The sequence below is a fragment of the Cyprinus carpio genome, chromosome A14 (genome assembly GCF_018340385.1).
Source record: "Cyprinus carpio isolate SPL01 chromosome A14, ASM1834038v1, whole genome shotgun sequence".
Classification (NCBI taxonomy): Eukaryota; Metazoa; Chordata; class Actinopteri; order Cypriniformes; family Cyprinidae; genus Cyprinus; species Cyprinus carpio.
The window spans coordinates 16,681,871-16,701,592 of record NC_056585.1 but is presented as its reverse complement, the minus strand read 5'-3'; the positions used below and the strand labels follow the sequence as shown (position 1 = coordinate 16,701,592).

General features: G+C 37.8%; 2 protein-coding genes across 2 annotated transcripts; one reads left to right on the top strand and one right to left on the bottom strand.

Annotated features, from left to right (window-relative positions):
• The first annotated feature begins 3,722 nt into the window (after nt 1-3,722).
• Nucleotides 3,723-5,566, top strand: LOC109079395 (microtubule-associated proteins 1A/1B light chain 3C-like). The gene is made up of 4 exons (XM_019094553.2): nt 3,723-4,105; nt 4,327-4,382; nt 4,471-4,577; nt 4,840-5,566. The coding sequence occupies exons 1-4, from the start codon at nt 4,048-4,050 to the stop codon at nt 4,997-4,999; spliced, it is 381 nt and encodes a 126-aa protein (XP_018950098.2). The 5' UTR covers nt 3,723-4,047; the 3' UTR covers nt 5,000-5,566.
• A 1,410-nt stretch (nt 5,567-6,976) lies between these two features.
• Nucleotides 6,977-17,986, bottom strand: LOC109079404 (EH domain-containing protein 1-like). Its single transcript, XM_042770058.1, has 5 exons — nt 17,323-17,986; nt 14,704-14,801; nt 8,990-9,402; nt 8,249-8,413; nt 6,977-8,155 (listed from the first exon to the last, which is right to left on the bottom strand). The coding sequence occupies exons 1-5, from the start codon at nt 17,718-17,720 to the stop codon at nt 7,628-7,630; spliced, it is 1,602 nt and encodes a 533-aa protein (XP_042625992.1). The 5' UTR covers nt 17,721-17,986; the 3' UTR covers nt 6,977-7,627.
• Between the last annotated feature and the right edge of the window lie 1,736 nt (nt 17,987-19,722).

The following is a 19,722-nucleotide window of genomic DNA, read 5'->3' as shown; positions in this document are numbered from 1 at the left end:
AAAATATTCCACCGGATGCCACCGGATGCTAATGCCAAGCTTGCTTTGAACGAACTTCACGCAGCCATTAGTAAACAACAGACTGCTCACCCGGAGGCTGCTTTTATTGTCGCGGGTGATTTTAATCACTGCAAATTAAAGACAGTGCTCCCCAAATTTCACCAGCATGTTTCCTGCCACACCAGAGGAGACAAAACTTTGGATCATGTTTACACAAACATTGATGGAGCTTACACCGCGACCCCCCTCCCCCACCTCGGACAGTCTGATCACCTTTCTTTGTTTCTCACCCCCAAGTATTCACCCCTCATCAACCGTGTGAAGGCATCAGTTAGGACCATCAAAGTGTGGCCAGCTGGAGCAGACTCTTTACTTCAGGACAGGTTTCAACACACGGACTGGAGTATGTTTGCTTCTCAGGCTGCCTGTGGCTCTCACACGGACATTGATACCTATACCTCCTCTGTACTGACTTACATCAACACCACCATTGACAGTGTTACATCAGAAAAACAGATCACAAACATACCCTAATCAGAAGCCATGGATGAACAAGGAGGTGCGAATTCTGCTGAAAGCCCGCAACACTGCCTTCAGGTCAGATGACGTGCAGGCCTACAGTAAATCCAGGGCTAACCTGAAAAGGGGCATCAAAAAGGCCAAGTACTGCTACAAGCTGAAGGTAGAGGAACACTTTTCCAACTCTGACCCCCGACGCATGTGGCAGGGCATCCAGGCCATCAGTGACTACAAACCAAGCAACTCCACTCCAATGGTCACGGACGTCTCCTTCCTTAACGAGCTAAATGACTTTTATGCTCGCTTCAACAGCGACAGCAAGGAGACGGCCACCAAAACCACACACTCAGCAGACCACCAACCTCTCAAACTCACCTCCTCAGATGTCCACACTGCATTGAGCCGGATCAATGCACACAAGGCTGCCGGCCCGGATGGCATTCCTGGATGTGTGCTTAGAGCATGTGCAGAGCAGCTTGCAGGGGTCTTCACAGACATTTTCAACCTGTCCCTCACCCAAGCAACTGTGCCAACATGTGTTTAAGTCCACATCCATTGTGCCAGTACCGAAACACTCCTCCCCGATGTGCTTAAATGACTACCGCCCTGTAGCACTCACACCCATCATTATGAAGTGCTTTGAGCGATTGGTCCTAGCACACCTCAAAGACTGCCTCCCACCCACACTGGACCCACATCAATTTGCCTACCGCAGAAACAGGAGCACAGAGGATGCAGTATGCACAGTGCTGCACTCTGCACTCACACACCTGGACAGTAACAACACATATGTACGGATGTTGTTTGTTGACTTCAGTTCAGCATTTAACACCGTCATTCCCTCCAAGCTGACCACAAAACTTGGAGACCTGGACATTAACACCTCCCTCTGCAACTGGATCATGGACTTTCTGACCAACAGGCCTCAGCATGTTAGGTCTGGCCACACCTGCTCCTCCACCATCACACTTAACATTGGCGTACCACAGGGCTGTGTGCTGAGCCCATTTCTCTACTCCCTCTACACCCATGACTGCAAGCCTGTGCATGGATGCAACTCCATCATTAAGTTTGCAGACGACACCACGGTGATTGGCCTCATCAGTGACAACGATGAGACTGCCTACAGGGAAGAGGTCAGCCCCCTGGCCACATGGTGCGCTGACAATAACCTGCTCCTTAACACCAGTAAAACAAAGGAGCTCATTGTGGACTTCAGGAAGAAGACAAGGAAGCACGCATGACCCCATCCACATTAACGGGATGGTTGTTGAACGTGTCTCCAGCTTCAAGTTCCTGGGAACCACCATCACGGAGGACCTGTCCTGGACCACAAACACCTCCAGCCTGGTCAAGAAGGCTCACCAACGCCTCTTCTTCCTCAGAACACTGAAGAAGAACCAGCTGTCTTCAGCCATAGTGGTGAACTTTTACCGGTGTGCGATCGAGAGCATCCTGACCAGCTGCATCACAGTCTGGTATGGGAACTGCACGGTGGCTGACCGCAAAGCACTGCAGAGGGTGGTGAAAACTGCCCAACGCATCACAGGGACACCACTTCCTGCTATTGAGGACATCCAGAGGAAACGCTGGTGTACGTCGAGCTCGCAGCATTCTTAAGGACTCCTCTCACCCTGACCATAGACTGTTTAACCTCCTGCCCTCCGGGAGGCGCTTCAGGACCCTCCGGACAAGGACCAGCAGATCCAGGAACAGCTTTTTCCCTACAGCTGTCTCCTTGCTGAACTCTGCCCTCTGACACCCCCCACACCCATACACACAGACTCCTCCCCCACTTCATCACTACATCTGACTGATCTATTTATTTATTTATTTACAACAAGCAAAAACAACAAACTTGCTATTACTTGCACTACTGTCTGTTCATCCAGGAACACTGAATAATCCATTGCACACTGAAATATTTTCTATGCACTTTACTTTCCATTGCAATAGTTTAAATTGTTCATATGTTCATTGTTCTGCCTATAGTGTACATACACTTCACATATTCATCTGTATAATATGTTCATAGTACACCTATCTGTATATCATGCTGATAGTATTTAAAATCTGTAAATTTTGTCCATAATACTTATCTGTATAGTTATTGTACATATTGTAGACCTTGTATATTCTGTACTTACTGCTTATTGCACTTCTGGTTAGATGCTAACTGCATTTCGCTGCCTTGTACCTTACATGTGCAGTGACAATAAAGTTGAATCTAATTTGAATCTAATCTAAAAATGTACTTTCTGTTTTTAAAATATTAATAATTTACATAATATTTTTCATACTGATGTGAACACCTTCAGATCCCCAATTAATATATAGCCTAACTTTTCAACCTGTTTTGAAATTTTACTTTTAAATAGTTTAGTTTAAACACTCTGAACAGACTTTTAGCCCTCAGTGATTCAACAAATACATACTGGTGAGCCAGTGAGGTGTAAAATGTTTAAAGTAACATAAAGCCTATGCCAGACCCTGTTGTTATCTTGGCCTTGTTGTTGATTCATATAATGTCCATCAGGCACATAATGTACACTGTGTATCTCTTTGACCTCATTGAGAGTGGGGTCATGGTGTGGATGGGCCTCAGGGGGTCAGTGGAAAAACTAGCTTTTGTTCCAGACTCTGAGGCGCTTGGGTTCTGTTTAAGTATATGGTTATGCAGTCCATAACACTACTAACTATTTGGGGATCAGTCATCAAAACACAAGTGACAGTTCACCCAGAAATGCTCAATCTGTCACCCTCGTGTCATTCCAAAACTAACCACGTGACCTTCTTTGGAAACTAAAACATTTTACTGTATAGTGTTTGTATGTTATTTTCGTATGTTACCTTTTACATTGGATGCCTGTACATGATTCATGAATATATAGTTGTGAGTTTTGTTCTGAAGTCTTGTTTTACGGTTTAAACTTTTGACTAAAATTCTGTGATTTCATCTCTTTTTCAGTACAAAGAATGCTTTCAAAACGTTCTCACCCTGCGGCATAAACGCTCAACTTGAATATGCCGCACATAAGCTTGTGTTTGTCCCGTTAGTTGAGTTTAGGGAACTCCGTTTCTCACGTCTGTTGTTCACTGCGGTGTTAAAAAAACGGATGCAGTGATTCGTCATTAAGCTGTCATGGCACTCTTTAAAAAAACGGAGTTGAACTTCAAATAATCGGTGTCTGTGAATGTTCTGTTCATTTACAGCGACCGGTTGATTATTGATCGAGCGCGCGGACGGGAGAGGCTCTGAAAAAGGGTTTGGAGAGCTTACGTAACAGTTAATATCCTAATATTATCGCAAGGTCTTTAATTAGCGCAAGCACTTCTCATTTTTTCACACCTCAGACTGTCCTCCCCCTACACACACACACACACACACACCCGTATAAAGGCCGAGCCACGCGAGCTGAAAGCAGGCATTGAGACAACCTCCACCGGTGGGTACTTCGTCAGCCCGGGCACAGCCTCCTCATACCTCAGCATCGTACAGGTCTCCAGCCTCGCCAAACTCCGGTCAGAATGCCTCCCTACGAGAAATCCATGGAAATTATGCCTTTCAAGCAAAGGAAGTGCCTGGGTAGGTCACGACACCCTTGCATTTCACTGACTCCTCTATTATGTCACTTGTTTTAGAATGTTTTGAGAAATATTTAATTCTATTTTACTTTTAGAATAAAATATATAATTAATTTTTTTTAGTTCTACCTCATAACAAAATGCAACAACAGGAAAAGATGGCTACACTTTTTTTATATTTAAGTAAAGCAATTTTCCATTTTTTTGTTCTTCCAATTGCAGCAACAAGAAAAGATGAAGTCTGCACTATTCGTTCTAAGTTTCCCAACAAATTACCGGTAAGATAACTTTTTAAATACAAAATGTTTAAAGAAAAATGAAACAACGGCTATTTTTACACTTCAGAAATTTTGTTTTGTATTTTAGGTAATTGTGGAGCGATATCTTCGAGAGAAAAAGCTTCCCCTACTTGACAAAACCAAATTTCTTGTCCCACATGAGCTGACATTAGGGCAGTTCCTCAGTCTGCTCAGGTGTGTGGACTCTCTCTCTCAATTATATGATGCCGTTTTAGCTGCATGTGTCAGAATTTGCAGCTCAAAAGAACATTAGTCTTGACTTGTTTTCTTGAGTCAGTGTGAATGCGTGTTGTGTGAACAGTGAATCAGACCTGTGCTGCTGTGCCACGTTGCTTCAATCACAGGATAGCTGTATGAGGCACCTCCTGAAGTTTCAGGCACTTTCAAGCTATTATTTTCAGTAATGCTAATTTCCTGCTCGCTCTTCCTCTTTCAGAAGTAAAATAGTGCTAGAGGCATCTCAAGCTCTGTACCTACTGATCTCAGGAAAGAATGTGTCCTGTTTGTCAGCCAGCATGGGAGAAGTTTACTCACAGTTCAGAGACCCCGATGGCTTCCTCTACATAACCTATGCATCCCAGGACATGTTCGGATGAAAACACCCTCGGAAAATGAGCATGACATATAGATCACCTCACATACCTCCAGACTGATGCCTCTCTGAGATCATAACTTACTGTATTGCTGCTAAATGAAGACTCTCACTGTGCATCACACCTAAAGCCACACAGACCACCAACACTTGGCCGAGAGGACTCTTCTGGCCTCATTTCTTAGTAGTTTAAATCTCTTTGAGGCTAATGTTGACGCATAATCAGTATTTTTGAAAGAGGTTACAACTGAGCCGTCTAATATGAAGAACAGAAAAGTGATGTCACTTGCACTGCTTCTCAAGCCGCTCAGTTATGAGGCTCCAACACAACAAAGGGAGTCCTGTCCCTGAAAAGACCTGGGATGTCCTGTCACAATGAGACAGGGTTTGTCCGATGCTGGTTTCTTTTCCTTTTTCTTTCTGTGACTGTGCATATGACAAACACAGAGGAGATGGACAAACAAAAAAACTATTTTAGCACCTACTGGAATGAAAATGACTGCAAGTCATTTTGTACTCGGCTTCAAATGCAGTTGGGAAAATCCTCAATAAATCAGTTTAGTTCTTTTAACTGAATGTCTGGTTTTATTTATTTTATTCTGTTAATGTGGTTTATTCTGTTCAACAGGGAACTAAGATTAACATAGTGACATACACTATGGAGTACAAATCTAATTTGCTGATTTTTCATTTGGTTATTTGTAAAGGGCATCTAAAAATAAACAAAATGGCCAAATACTCATAAACACACATAGAGCAGTGAAGCAATTCTCTGCTAGAAATCTGAGTCATTGCTTTTCGTCTCACACCACTTCTAAAGATGCATCACCCTTTTACACATGGCTGTTATTAACCAGTATCTCTAATAGAATGGTTTAGGTTACTGTGTCAGTAAGGAGTAGGTGCTACATGGGTCAGGTCTAACAAATTATATGGCATTATATGAATTACATGTTATTGTCTCTCACAATGCAACTATCTTATCCCTATCTAGCAAAGCCGTTTTAATTTAGGATAAAGCACGAGTTGATGGTGGTAATTTTAAACCCTTCACATCTGCATTCTTACTGTCACTTAGGACATTACTGAGAACTTCAGCACCTACCTGCAAAGTGTGTTGTGAAAACAGAATGCATTAATTGAAAAATGGCAATGAGAAAGTTCAAACGGAGGTAAACCGAGGTTTTTATAAGGCAGAATGCATGCTGATAGTATACGGTGATATTGAAATGCACATATCACTGCCAAAAGAAAGAAGTATGTATATTAAGTTAAGTACTGTTCAAAAGTTTGTCAAATTGCATTTATTTATTTATTCCTGTGATGCCAAAGCTGAAATTTCAGCGGGCATTACTCCAGTGTCACAGCATCCTTCAGAAATCATTCTAAATTGCTGACTCTGTCTATTAGAAAGTTTAAAAGAACAGAGTTTACTTGAAATATTTGTAGAGACAATGTAAGTCTTTACTGTCGCTTTTGATCAATTGGTGAGTAAAAGCATTAATTTCCTCAAAGAAATCTTACTGACCCCAAACTTGAGACATCTTGAGATGCATCATAATGTAAACAAAGTGGAACCAATAGGTGGCCTTTTTCCTTTCAGCCAAAAAAGTTTCGCAAGAGGGTTCACATGACACCAAACTAAGATAGTAAGCCAACTGCATAAGAAGAAAAAAATCAGTGATCAACTCCCAATAGCTGCCAAAGGAAACAAGACTCCTCAACATGCCTCAACATAACTTGATAAACAGAGAAAAATATGATGCTGTCATTGCATTACTGCCCTTCCATGAAGACCTTTGATTTTCCACTCAAACTCAATAACTCTGTCGATGCAAGTACATAGATTTCTGTCAGCACTCATGAAAACAGATGACAAATAAATGTACACGACATGTTTGTCTCCAAAGGTTTCACTACACACTGCAATTTGTAAAATGTTTCTAAATGCAGAAAACTCAAGCAGTCTTTGAAGCACAGCTTACAAATAAACTCTTTTATTGGTCAAATTGTTGCATTCAAATAAAGGTGAGCATTTCAGATCACAAGATCCCAAAGGAAAATAAAGATACACTAAAAAATTACAGAATACATATATTGATATATAGTTTAGAGATATTAAATCAAAAGAAAACAATCAGTATTAAAAAAAAAAAAGATAAAATAGCTCTAAAGGAAAACAATAAGTTAAAGAAGTTTTGCCAAAAAAAATTAAAAAATATAACAGCAATCATTTTGGAGTTATGTACCATATATGGAGTATTTTCACATTTTTTAAATTCAACTCTTCAATCTTTGCCTGCTGCTTTTACAACCTCAATCAAATGCCCATTAAACAGTACCATAGAAGTTTTGCAATCAATTTTAATTATTTCTGTGCTCATAGTGGTTTCTCCATTTCCAAGCCATTTAAAAAATTAAGCAGAAGAAAGAAAAAGTCTCTCACTGGCACATAAGTTCCTGGTTTGTCTTCTCAGTCCTATCATTCTTAGCCAAGCATTTCTGATTAAGACAATCGAGTACCTGAAAACTGGTTAGTCACCTGAATGGTCAAAACAAGCTAGAAGTGTGGCTTGGGCACTTTGGAATGTAGCTGAGAGCCACTGAAATCCAACCAACTCAAGCCGGCTCTTCAATTCTGCTCCTGCCGCTTGGAAGGTGGCACAAGGTGAGCAGGCAGTTTGGCCGGAAGCTCGTGCCCCTCAAGCTTTACCTTAATGAGATGATTCGCAAGCGCAAACTCTTCATCATCCAGATAGCCATCTTTGTCAACATCTGCCAGAGTCCAAATCTTTCCAAGCACTGTGTTTGGCAGCTTGGACTTCACCATCTCCTTCTTAGCCGTGGCACCAGATACCTTCCCATTAATTGGTGAGAGCGTGTAGAATATTTCGTCATAGGATGGCTTATCACGGCCCACGATCCATTCCAGCTCATCAATGCCTTCACCTGCACCTTCTCCATATCCATGACCAAATGGCCCATTCATGGTTCCCTCAAATGCACCACCTCTCACTGACTGGTTTGTCATGGCAGCCTCCTCCTTACGGACCAGCGTCATGAGCTTAGCGATGTCCTTACCTAGCATGTCTTCCACTGACTCCAGCAATTTTGGTTTAAAGGCAGGAAATTTGTTGAAGTCCTGAACAGCTAGCAACTCCTGCAAAAAAAAAAAAAAAAAAGGTTGTGTTGTGTTTTTATTTTTTAAAGAAAAGATCTTTAGAAAACTGGATAAAAATTCATAGCTTCATACCTGCATTTTCTTTAAATGAGGAAAGTCTCCTGGTGAAATGTTGTGCTCTTTCTGAATCTTTTCATATATAGCGCCCAAGTTGTTAATAAGCTCTTTCTTCTTTGAGTCTTTGCCAAATACACTTGGCATCTCTTTCTTCAGAGCACTGATAATGTAAGCTTGTACCTAAAAGGAAAGTATTCAATGCACTCAAATTAAATACAAATAGCATTTTGTCATCAGTTTAGTGTGTCAGAACTACACTTCTCACAAGTATTAGGTTATTCCATAAAATGAAAATAAGAAGTGAAACCATAAGAAGTTCACACTTATTGAGGTTTAAGGTTCATACAAATATCCAGATAAAAGGCATTTTCATGGACCAACACGCTGAACTTCAACCCTCACAATCAAGTGGGAAAAAAATTAAATAACCGTTTCCTATTTTGATATATTTTAAAATGCAAGATATTAAATATAAGTTACTCTAGTCTTCAGTGTCACGTGATCCTTCAGAAATCATTCTAATATGCGGATTTGGTGCTCAAGAAACATGCATTGTTATTATCAATGTTGTAAACAATGTTGCTTAATCATTCTGTGGAAATTGTGGCATTTTTTAAGTATATACAAATACCTTATTATCATTTTTGATCAATTGAATGCATACTTGCTGAATAAAAGCATTCATTTCTTTTTTTTATGTTACTGACCCTAACTTTTGAATACTAGTGTAAATGTGCAAAATTGTCATAGTTTCACCTTTGCGAGTCGTGCTCTTTTGATCAGATCATTGAGTTTCCGCAGAGCTGCATTTTGGGGAAGACTTTGAATATCCCGGAAGAGGTCCTGTTCCTCCGCTTCAAACAGCTTCCTGTTATCTGCGATCAGAAGTGGCTGAGCCCAAAATGAGCCTATATACACTCGGACCACCTCAGGGGTGTTGATGATCTTCCCCAGTGACCACATGAGGGCACCATACACCCTCATCAGCTGCTGGGTGCTGATCTGGTCGGCTTTGTTCAGAACCACACGCATCTTGTCCTCATGGTTTTTCAGGGCCTTGATCACCTCTGAGAACTCATCAGAAATGTCCAGCTTGTGGGCGTCGAAGAGCAAGATGATTCTGTCCACTCGTTCTGCAAACCACTCAAGAACTGCGGCAAAGTCATAGCCTGCAATTGAGAGAAGTTAGAAAGACGTGCATTAGATTGGGCCCTAAATCAAAGCTCAGCAGGGCTGCATGCAACATGCTTTATTATTTGAAAAGGAGGTCAGGGATAATGGATCTGATTAGTGACAGCATCATCTGATCTCAGTGAATTCACATAACTGTAAACAGCAGCTATAAAGCCATGGATTCAGAGAGAAAGAGATCTGCTGCCTGTGAAATCCCTGGTGTACAGGAACTGAAAGGCACCCATCATCATTAATTGTGCACCTATTTCTTTCCAGTAGAGAACCTGTGGCAGTACTGGCAAGGTAATAAAAAAATTTTTTTAGGAAAAGAATGAGTGATTCTTTAACCTACAAATTCATGATGTAAATTGTGTTTTTTGGACATTTATGAAAAACTATAAGCAGAAAACAACAACAACAACAACAACTTGAGTGTATACTCCAAAGATTTGCATCAAAGGAACTATTATCCAAAATCAGAAATAAGACCATCAGAACTATAAAAATACACATGATATGAATATGAGGTTCATATAAAACATTGTATTTTTACATTTTAAATACAATTATATGATTACATTTATTCTAAACTATTATATTTAATTCTAATAATTTAAATTGATAAAAATGTTCCAAAGAAAAAGTCAAACACTATTTTAACCTACAATAATTGTAACATAAATTGTTGTTTTTGAATGCTGCATTTAAATTTTACAGGAAGAAATTTTACTATAACCCCCCAAAAACCCCATGAGGTTACAGTAAAGTGTAACCTGTTACCAGGCTGTCAGAACTATAAAGAAAGAAAATATGGTATGGATATGAGGCTTAAAAAAATAAAATAAAATACACAATCCATTCCAAAATATTAAATTAACACAATCAATTAAATGTTTGTATTTATTTTAAATTATTATGCGATTTAGTTCTAACATTTTAAATTAATAATTTACAAAAAGAAGAAGAAAAAAGCCTTTTTTAATGATCACAAGATAAACAGATTTTGAAAGTTGCATTGAAAATCTACACAACCCCTTGATTTGAAAAGGTATGATACTCCTGACCCAGGAAAACATTTATGAAATTCCAAAAGAAAAACTGAAAAATTATCACAATCCAAAAAAAAATAAAAAAAATAACCTGTAGCAGTCATTAGGAGATGCTTCTGGGAAAACTTTCTGAGAAAAATCTCCCATGACCCTGTACCACACAGTAACTTTTAGTTCCACATTTTAAACCAGATGCCAGCTCATGACCCTATTTCCAGCCATTCACTATACACACACCTTCCCAAGCAAGCGGCACAATGACATCATAACAGCAACCCAGAGCAACACATGGAGCACAAAGGCCGTTTGAGCTGCAGTCAGACAGAAATGCCCGAATGGCCTTTCATGCTTAATCCCACATAGCCACAACTGCGGGACAGTCTGCTGTGTCTCTGCTGGGACTAGTGTTGAGGAAGCCTCAGGGTCTGTAGCATGACTGCTGTGTGTCTAAGGTAAGCGGGGCACCTTGATCACAGTATCTGGTTACTGGCACAATGGGCCCGGAAGGGACAAAAGGGTCACATGACTTCTTGAGACATATTCTGTAACAATGCCACATTTCTGTTTCTTAACAGATGTCTCTTTGTGATCTGTATCTACATTGAGTTGACATACGGGCCAAAACTCAGCATTTCCTTCTGATTCTTCCTGTTGATAAGGAGAATGGAGTTCTGTATTATCAGTGTATTAAATAAAGTGTATAATAAAGTGTATTATCAGATAGTCAGGGCCATAGCTGGGGTTTGCGGGGCCCCAGTGCAGGTTGTACCAGTGGGTCCTGTTTGAAATTGTTTAATCTGTATGTTCGTTCTTTTTATTTATTTATTTGTGCTATTACACAATGTTTAAAGTTTTTTCAAGTTTGTAGGTGTCCAGGTACAGAAACCGAATAATCAAATGTAAAATAGCACCACAAAGACTTCACTGCAAAAATTAAATATACAGTCAAACTAAAATTTATTCAGACACCTTCAACATTTCTCACATTGTCACAGTTTATTTGCTATAGTTTAGAAAATGGTAAAGAAATATGACAAGAACTCTGAGTCAGAACAAATTCATCTTGATAATGTCAGATAACTTTGATAGAAAGGTATGTAATGGATTACAATCAACCAAAAATTCAGGCAACTGTTAGTATGACAATATTTACACAACTATCAATACATTGTTGACCAATTACCAAGCAATGCTTAATTTTGTTCAGTCTGTTGTGTAAAAAGGTCGTATTAGCAATTAAAGAAAAAAAAAACACTTCAGCAAAACATGGTCAGGTCAAAGTGTCTGAATAATTTTTGGTCCCAAATTTCTTATAAATTTTACTGGTAGTCCAATATATGAAGAATTTTTGGGTATAATCTGACACAGTTTATTTTGCTATACTCACTTACATAAATGAACTATAGTGTCCTGCACCCACTAGTAAAAGAAAAATATATAAAAAAAATTATATCTGGTGTCTGAATAAGTTTTGGTTTGACTGAATTCATTCTTGTTCAAACTACAAAGTAATTCAGTCCTGTAACAAAACGCGGTTTGGAAGATAAATTCATGATGTACTCGCTCATTATATTTTGAACACAGAACAAGTTACACAGTGCTGCTTTAAGTGCAATAGCAGTGAAAAAGAATTCAATCTGCTGCTCGTACTGACTGACACACAGCCGAAGCGCGCTGAATGGTCAAATACACACACAATTATCTCAAAATGCCCATTGTGTGGAGTATTCCCATAAACACAGTCAGTTATGTGCAGTGTTGGGCAGCAAATAGTTACTGTAATAATATTACTTTTTGCAGTAACTAGTAGTGTAACTAATTACTTACAAGATTTCAGTAATAATATTACAGTTACCATCCATAAAACAGATTGTTACTTAGTTACTTTTGATGCAGTACAATTATTCCTACATTTATTTTCATAACTTTCACGAATCACAAAGGCGCATGAAGCCACCAATTCATCAGGAAAGCTTGGAATATAGAAAAGCTTACATTCAGGGGATGGAAATATTGCCATTACACTGATTTTGTAAGGAGAAAAGCTGATCTGAACACAGATGTGTAAGTTGTGGCATTACATGACTTGCCCACCCACATCCCCCTGATCCCCATATAAATTATATTATTATAATAAAAATCTTATTAACTCATGTGATTTCTTTTGATAAAATACATCATGAAATATAATCATATTTGGGTAACAGAGAAATTATAGCTACAATTAGCTTCAAGGTACACATGACAATTACTACAACACTTAAAAGTCACTATCAATCACCATTGAGTGTTTGTAATAACTTCTGACTGCGATCCAATCTAGATTTTGGTCAAATGATGAGGCAGAAACATATTGCAAGTAACATTTTAAAAGAATTTTATGGGGAAGACACACAATTACAACTTTTGTGAGGCATGAAGGAAAAGTAATGTAACTAGAAGTGTAACTAATTACTGTTGCCAGTAATAAGTAATAATATTACTTTTGAAAGGAGTAACTAGTAATGAGTAATAAATTACATTTTTGGAGTAACGAGCCAAACACTGGTTGTGTGTCAAATAAACACAAACAGTTGGGTGAAAACTGGATGTGTATCAGTATATTGGATCTGAGCAGTAGGTCTTAAAGGGACAGCATCTAATTTACCTGCTGCTGTCTGTCATTATTAATGTTAATCACTCACTGCACTTGACTGAATCACTTTTGGATCTTTAATAAGTTCATGTTTGATTAATACAGTGAAGATTTATTACATTTATACACTTTCTTCAATTTCTGTAATATTTCTTACAACGTTAAATAAACCTAGCCTACTGTAGCTGAATAAATTAAAAGGTTTTTTTATATATATATATTTATTTGTTCTATTGCGTTTGTAATTTGCTTCTTTTTCTTATTTTTAAATAACAAAAATAAAATATATTGAGATACAAATAATAATTGTGAAATAAAATTTCTCATATCGTGAAATAAGATTTTGGTCATATCGCCCACCCCTATTATGGAATATTGGGCAACTCAACAAAACACATGTAAAATCTATGAGTCGTATGATGATTAAACACTTCTCCACCCACAAAAATCTTTTCAGTGGTATTAAAAGAGGGAACAGGGAACAATGTGGTCAGGATTATTTTGGCACAATAGTTTTATTGCTACTAACATTAACATAAGGCCAGAGGTTTGAATGCTTTTAGATTGGGGATTTGTGCACAGTGAACAAACTTTGCTGAGCAGCCCTGACATCCTGTTTATTTTTGTTACATCTGAAGTACAAAAAATCCACTTAAGAGTTTACACAAAAGAGAGATGAGTCAGACTTTTTTTTACTTGCTTTTCATTGCAAAACAAATAAAGAGTTCACAATAAAGAGTCAGACTCCAAAGATTTGCATGGAATGACCTTAAGTATTTCACTAAAACATACTGACTAATAGTTTTCTACAGAAACTATACATAAACTAAGGCCCAATCCCATTTCTACCCCTTACCCCTTCCTTTCCCCAACCCCTCTGTTTTGAGCATTCATATGAAGGGGTAGGGGTAGATGGAAGGGCCAAATAACCCTTCAAATTCTAATGAAAAAAAATCTTTTGATTTATACTACAATCCTGTTTGCATTTACGGTCCTATAATAATGCTGCGTTCCAGGCAGGTTTTTGAGCCCGTAAGTCATGACTTCAAACCACGACTTTGTAGCGTTCCAGGCAAGTCACACCACACTGCCTGAGCCCAAGGAATTGTGGTAGCTAGATGTTAACAAACCAGCATGGCGGACCGTATGGGGCTCATGCTCATTTACAATAATTTCTATCACCAAAGGTGCTTACTCCTTGCTTATTTGAGGGAAACTGAGGAGGAAAAACGGCGCATAAGGCAAGAGAAGCTGTTATATTGTCCTAAAGTCTATTTCTCACAATGTACCACTTGCATAAACACTGCATCCATAGAGGCTGCCAATGTTGTTTTGTGGGCTATGTGACGTCAGATACAAACAAAGTAAATCTCAAAATGATGAATATGAGGGTGTATAAGAAAAATTAAAACAAAACAAAAAAAATTATGAACGTCTTATTAATCATTTAAATTTGTATAGAATTTTATAGTATATCATGTATTTTAATTTAATGATTTTCATTAATATTTTAAAGTAATACAAATTTTATAAAATAGAATGATGTTATTATTATCATTATTACAAATAAATAATATGTAAAAAAAAAATAAAAATAAAAATAAGCCAGAAACCTCTGCTGATCCTTTGTTTTTCCCCTGACAAGATGCCTGGAGTATCGATGATACTGATGCTCTCCAATACGGGGTTCTTTAACTGAGCACACACAAACCTGCAAGGAGAGAGAGAGAGAGAGAGAGAGAGAGAGAATGTCATGCAAGTGTTCAAGAGACTGTAACAGGTTTGGTGAGATTTGAAGCCAAAATATCACACCATTCTCTTCCTCCTCTTTCTTTTCATTGTCTAAAAATACTATAGAGAGCAAAAGTAAAAATATCTGACAAAATGATTTTATTAACAAATTAATATTTAAACATATGCGGGGGAAAAAATGCACAATTTTATAAAAACCACAGGATTTTTATTTATTTTTACTTCCTTGTGTAACTACATAAATGGTTCAGTCAGCATGAGATCAGGACTTTAGTTCAAATCTCAAGAATATCAGTCTCATTCTGTAATAACAAGAAATGAACTTTGCTTTACATACAAAGATGTGGATTGTTTACAGTGATTAACAGTCTTTCTTTCTGTCAGCCTACAGCACAGCACAGCCCAACCGCCTGCTAACACGCATAAGTGAATCTCTGTCACAAGACTGAAGCTTACAGCTAGGACCTTCTTAATGAAGCACAGAAACCACTAGAGTGAAGCTGTTTCCCAAAGACTTCAAAAACAAGACATATAGGATTAGGACATAGGTATCCCTAAAAAAAAACCAATTCTCTCCAGTGGTTTTGCTGCAATTATTTAAGCTTGTTTAAAGGCAAAACTTTAATGCAGGCCATGACAAGGGACTGTAAAACTGGATAATAATATGTTAAAGAAAACTGACAAAAACCCAAGGAGGCTTCATGATTACATTTCATTGTACTGACTGTTTGACAAAGCACTTTTGTGTCGTCTAATAACAAACTTTAAGAAATTAGATTCGGACGAGAGACAAAAAACAGAACATGCAACACTAAAACAGCTTACCAACCTTTTTCCACCAGGCCAAAAAAGGTTCATGGAAGACTCAATGTAAAGTATCATAAAGTATTATTAAATAATAAATATTAACTGGACTGATAAATTAGGTTACTAAGTATTCCTTTCAGAAAGAAAGGACAGGCAATCCTATGACAAAATGTGCTGAATAGTCTGCCCTATTTAAACAAATGCAAAACAGAGGAACTTCAAAAATGTATATATGCACATGAGCTTCACATTTTGACATATTCAGAGGTCTGAAAATGGAACCAGTTTATGCTGCTTTTATAATCCATGATTTCACAATGACCACAAAAAACCACATGACCAACACTAAGAGTGGAAAAAAGGGAAATATCTTCAGAATTAAATACCATTATTATTATTTTGTGGGTTGTATGGTTCTCTGGTTGGGACCAAATACTTAATTCTGCTGCATCAGCCTTGAACTAATCCCGGCCTGCTTCAATCTGCTTGAGTAACACTCAACATCTGACACCACCCAGAAATCTGCTACAGTTATTTTACAGCGAATGTGGATGTTGTTCAGACTGGCATCACATAACATGACACATGTATTGCACGTGGGCTAAACGTCCAGGTTAAGTGTTGCCTCATGTACAGTAACTGTGTGATAGTAGGTAAGTTAGTTAAGACAAACAGACTAACAGCTCAAGACAAACTCAAGGTGAAGAACATCGCCTGTGTGTGACCTGTTCTCAGCATATGTCATGATGACTCAATCCAACACACACGGAAACTATGACACACAATTTTCTAGAAACTGAATAATGACTGAGTAATTGTTAGGTCATAATTAAAAACAAATGGATACTGTAAAGTTCCTTTTCTCCACGTAACTAAAAAATACATTAAAATGCAATTAATGTAAAAAGGGTTTATTTTGATGAACATTATTATATATTTATTTTTCTTAAAAAGAAGTAAACCAGTTATGTTTTATAATATTCTATTATTATTTAATAGATAATTTTTGTTATTTTATTCACCACTTTTCTGTTTACCAAAGTCAGTGTGACAACCAACACGCTGCCATGTGACAGGAAAACCATAAAACAGAGAGGACCCATTTAGATCCTCATGACTGTTTCAAGGTTTATTAAATAATTATTATAATGCAGTATTACATGTTATAAAAACAAGTAATGTCTGAAAATATCAGCTATTTAAAAGGCAAGTTTTTGTTAAGCTCAAATATAGCAACCCTAAGAAATTATACATACACACGTATATATATATATATATATATATATATATATATATATATACACATATACGTGTGTGTTTTATTTATAGTTACACTATTTGACTTTTTAGAGTCAAGATATTTGTAGAAAATCTATGAATGTTTGTTTTGCTTTTGTAATCAACAAATACAAAAGTGACAAAAACTTGGCACGAGAGTTTTAAACTAGATCATCTCAATTTATCATTAGTCCATTAGTCAAACAGTTGCCAGAGATAAAAATAACTGCGATGCTCGAGTCCTAAAAGTCAAATAAGTGACACGTACTTGAGCGCGATTTCCTGATTCACAAAGATAGTTCAACACAAACCACACCTGTCCCTCCAAATACAGTCACACAATTGAGCTTTTTATCAATGGACCCTTTATGTGACATGATAAATGGGTGTATCACCTATTGAGGAAAGCGTTTCCAAAGGCGTTGAGTTTTCGGAAAGGCTTCTTCGGGTCCACAACCAAAGCGTTGCCAGGTATCACGCCCTCCTGCTCGCCGTGCATAACCGCGATGAAGGAATCCGTCGTCGGCTCGGGGCCTATCCTCATCCCGGGGAAGTCCTGCTCCATCAGATGCCTGATGAAGGTGGTCTTCCCGGTCGAGTACTGTCCCACCAGCAGCACCATGGGCTTGTTGTCAAAGTCAGCATCTTCTAAAGCCGGTGAATGGAAGTCGTGGAAATGATAGGTGTCCTCCAAAGGGAAGAGTTTGTTGCGGTAGAGGCGCTTCAGTCCCTCCGACACGTTTTGGAAAAGTTCTGGGTCTTTCTTTCCTTCTCTGTTAGACCAGCTGAACATGATGGTCGTTACACGGCGAGTCTAATTCGAAAGGAAACGACTTCTGCTCTCAAACGTTCGCCACAAACCCAGAAACCTCCCGTCGAAAGTTTGACTGTCCCACCCCACGTCTACGTCACGATTCGAAGCTCTGAAGATCTGTGACGCAATCAAGAGGCTCCTCTGTGACTGTGCGTCGTTTAGATGAATTCTGTTTTAATCGGATCTCAACTTTACTCGTCTCTAAACCGACTGCGGTTTGCATGCGGAAACTTACACTTCATAATAAAAGCCTCGGTTTTGTAAACACTAACATAGTAATTTATTCATGTTGGATTTCCAAAAGCATTAATATGAGAGAGGTAGCATGCGTAATAAATACATTGAAATGAATCGCTAGATATGGAAGATAAAGACAGAACCATTAAACACCAAAACGTGGGGTCTTATATTATTTCTAAATGTATTTAATGCGATTTTTTTTTATTGGTCAGTACTTTTTTCATTACTATTCTGTAAAACATGATTCATAAATACATTTTGAATAAACCTAGCAGCGTAGAACCTAATCATTATTTTAAACATTTTATTTTTCATGGTTAAACATATTTCACTTTCAGGAATATCAAGATGTCTTTCTTAGGGTCAACATGCGGGGTTGTGCATTTTCCAACATTTACACCATCAAGACATTTATTTAAGGCCCATTAAGACATTAACACATTTTTATTTAGAAAAATTAAAAAACAAATCACACAAAAGATAATGCAAAAAATAATGCAGAAAATTAAAACGATTAATAGAAGGGTTGTCACTTGATAATGAAAAGTTAAGTAAATGTGTATTTTAATATGAACCATAGACTGTAAAACACAGAGCACTGATTAGACAACATTGTACCCTTGTGGACACCAGAGCTAATTACACGGTGGACACATTCTTACTGTTGCACAATACAAACGGAATCGTTGCTTTACCTCAACTTAAGGAACGATTTACCGCGACAGCTCTCACAATGATACTTTATTTTATTTATTTATTTTTTTGGGCTAAATAGCACATAAATCTAATTATTTCTAAATGCAATTTTTTATTTTTACAAACCATGTTTTTGTATAACCAGTGATGATGACGTAAATGTTACATATTTTGTAAATGTATTCAGAGGCATTCGATACATTATAATACACAGTTACATGTGAAGGATGTGAAGACATCCTTTGGAAAAGATAAGCAGAGCACTTCCGGCTTCCGTTACATGTGACTCTCTGCAGGTAACAGCTCCTCCACTGGCACTTTAATAAATGTCCACATGGAGTGGCTGTTACACCCAGTGAGCACCAAGAGCAGCTCTTAACACTTCCTATGCTTGTCCAATGTCCAACAAATTTTATTCTGTTAAAGATAAGAGAGCCATGGTTAGATGAAAAAAACAACATAACCAATAAACCAACACCCTGCTTGAAAGGACAGAGAAACTCTGCAGGTTTTGAATGAGATGTTAGTACTGATATTTATTTGCACTGTTAAACCCTTCATTTGCTGATCTGTTTCTTATAAAAAGTCAAGGACTTTGACACACTGAACTTTACCCAAATTACACCTTGACTATTTAAAGTTATAAAGTCATGATTGAGCAAATTTATTTTACTGAAATCTTCCCTGTGTCTTCTTACTTTGTTTAATACAATAAACATTACAACATATTCTTTGTCGACTAGTCTACTACTACTAAGTATTTTGAAGTATTTAGAGATGTTCACTCAGAGTCATCTGGTTATCCAAATTCTTCCCAAAAACTAAACTGCACAAAGTAGCCGAAATACTATGTAAACTTTCCAAAGTCACATAATTACTAAATAAAGTACTAATGATAACTGTTAAAAAAAAATAACTCACCCTTGTTCTCCTCTGTATCAAAATGCAGAAAGAAGCTAAGGTTGAAGCAGCATGATGATCCAGTAAAACACAAAAAAGGGTGGAAAAGCAAACGGAGAGTAGCATGTGTGATCTCTTGTCATTC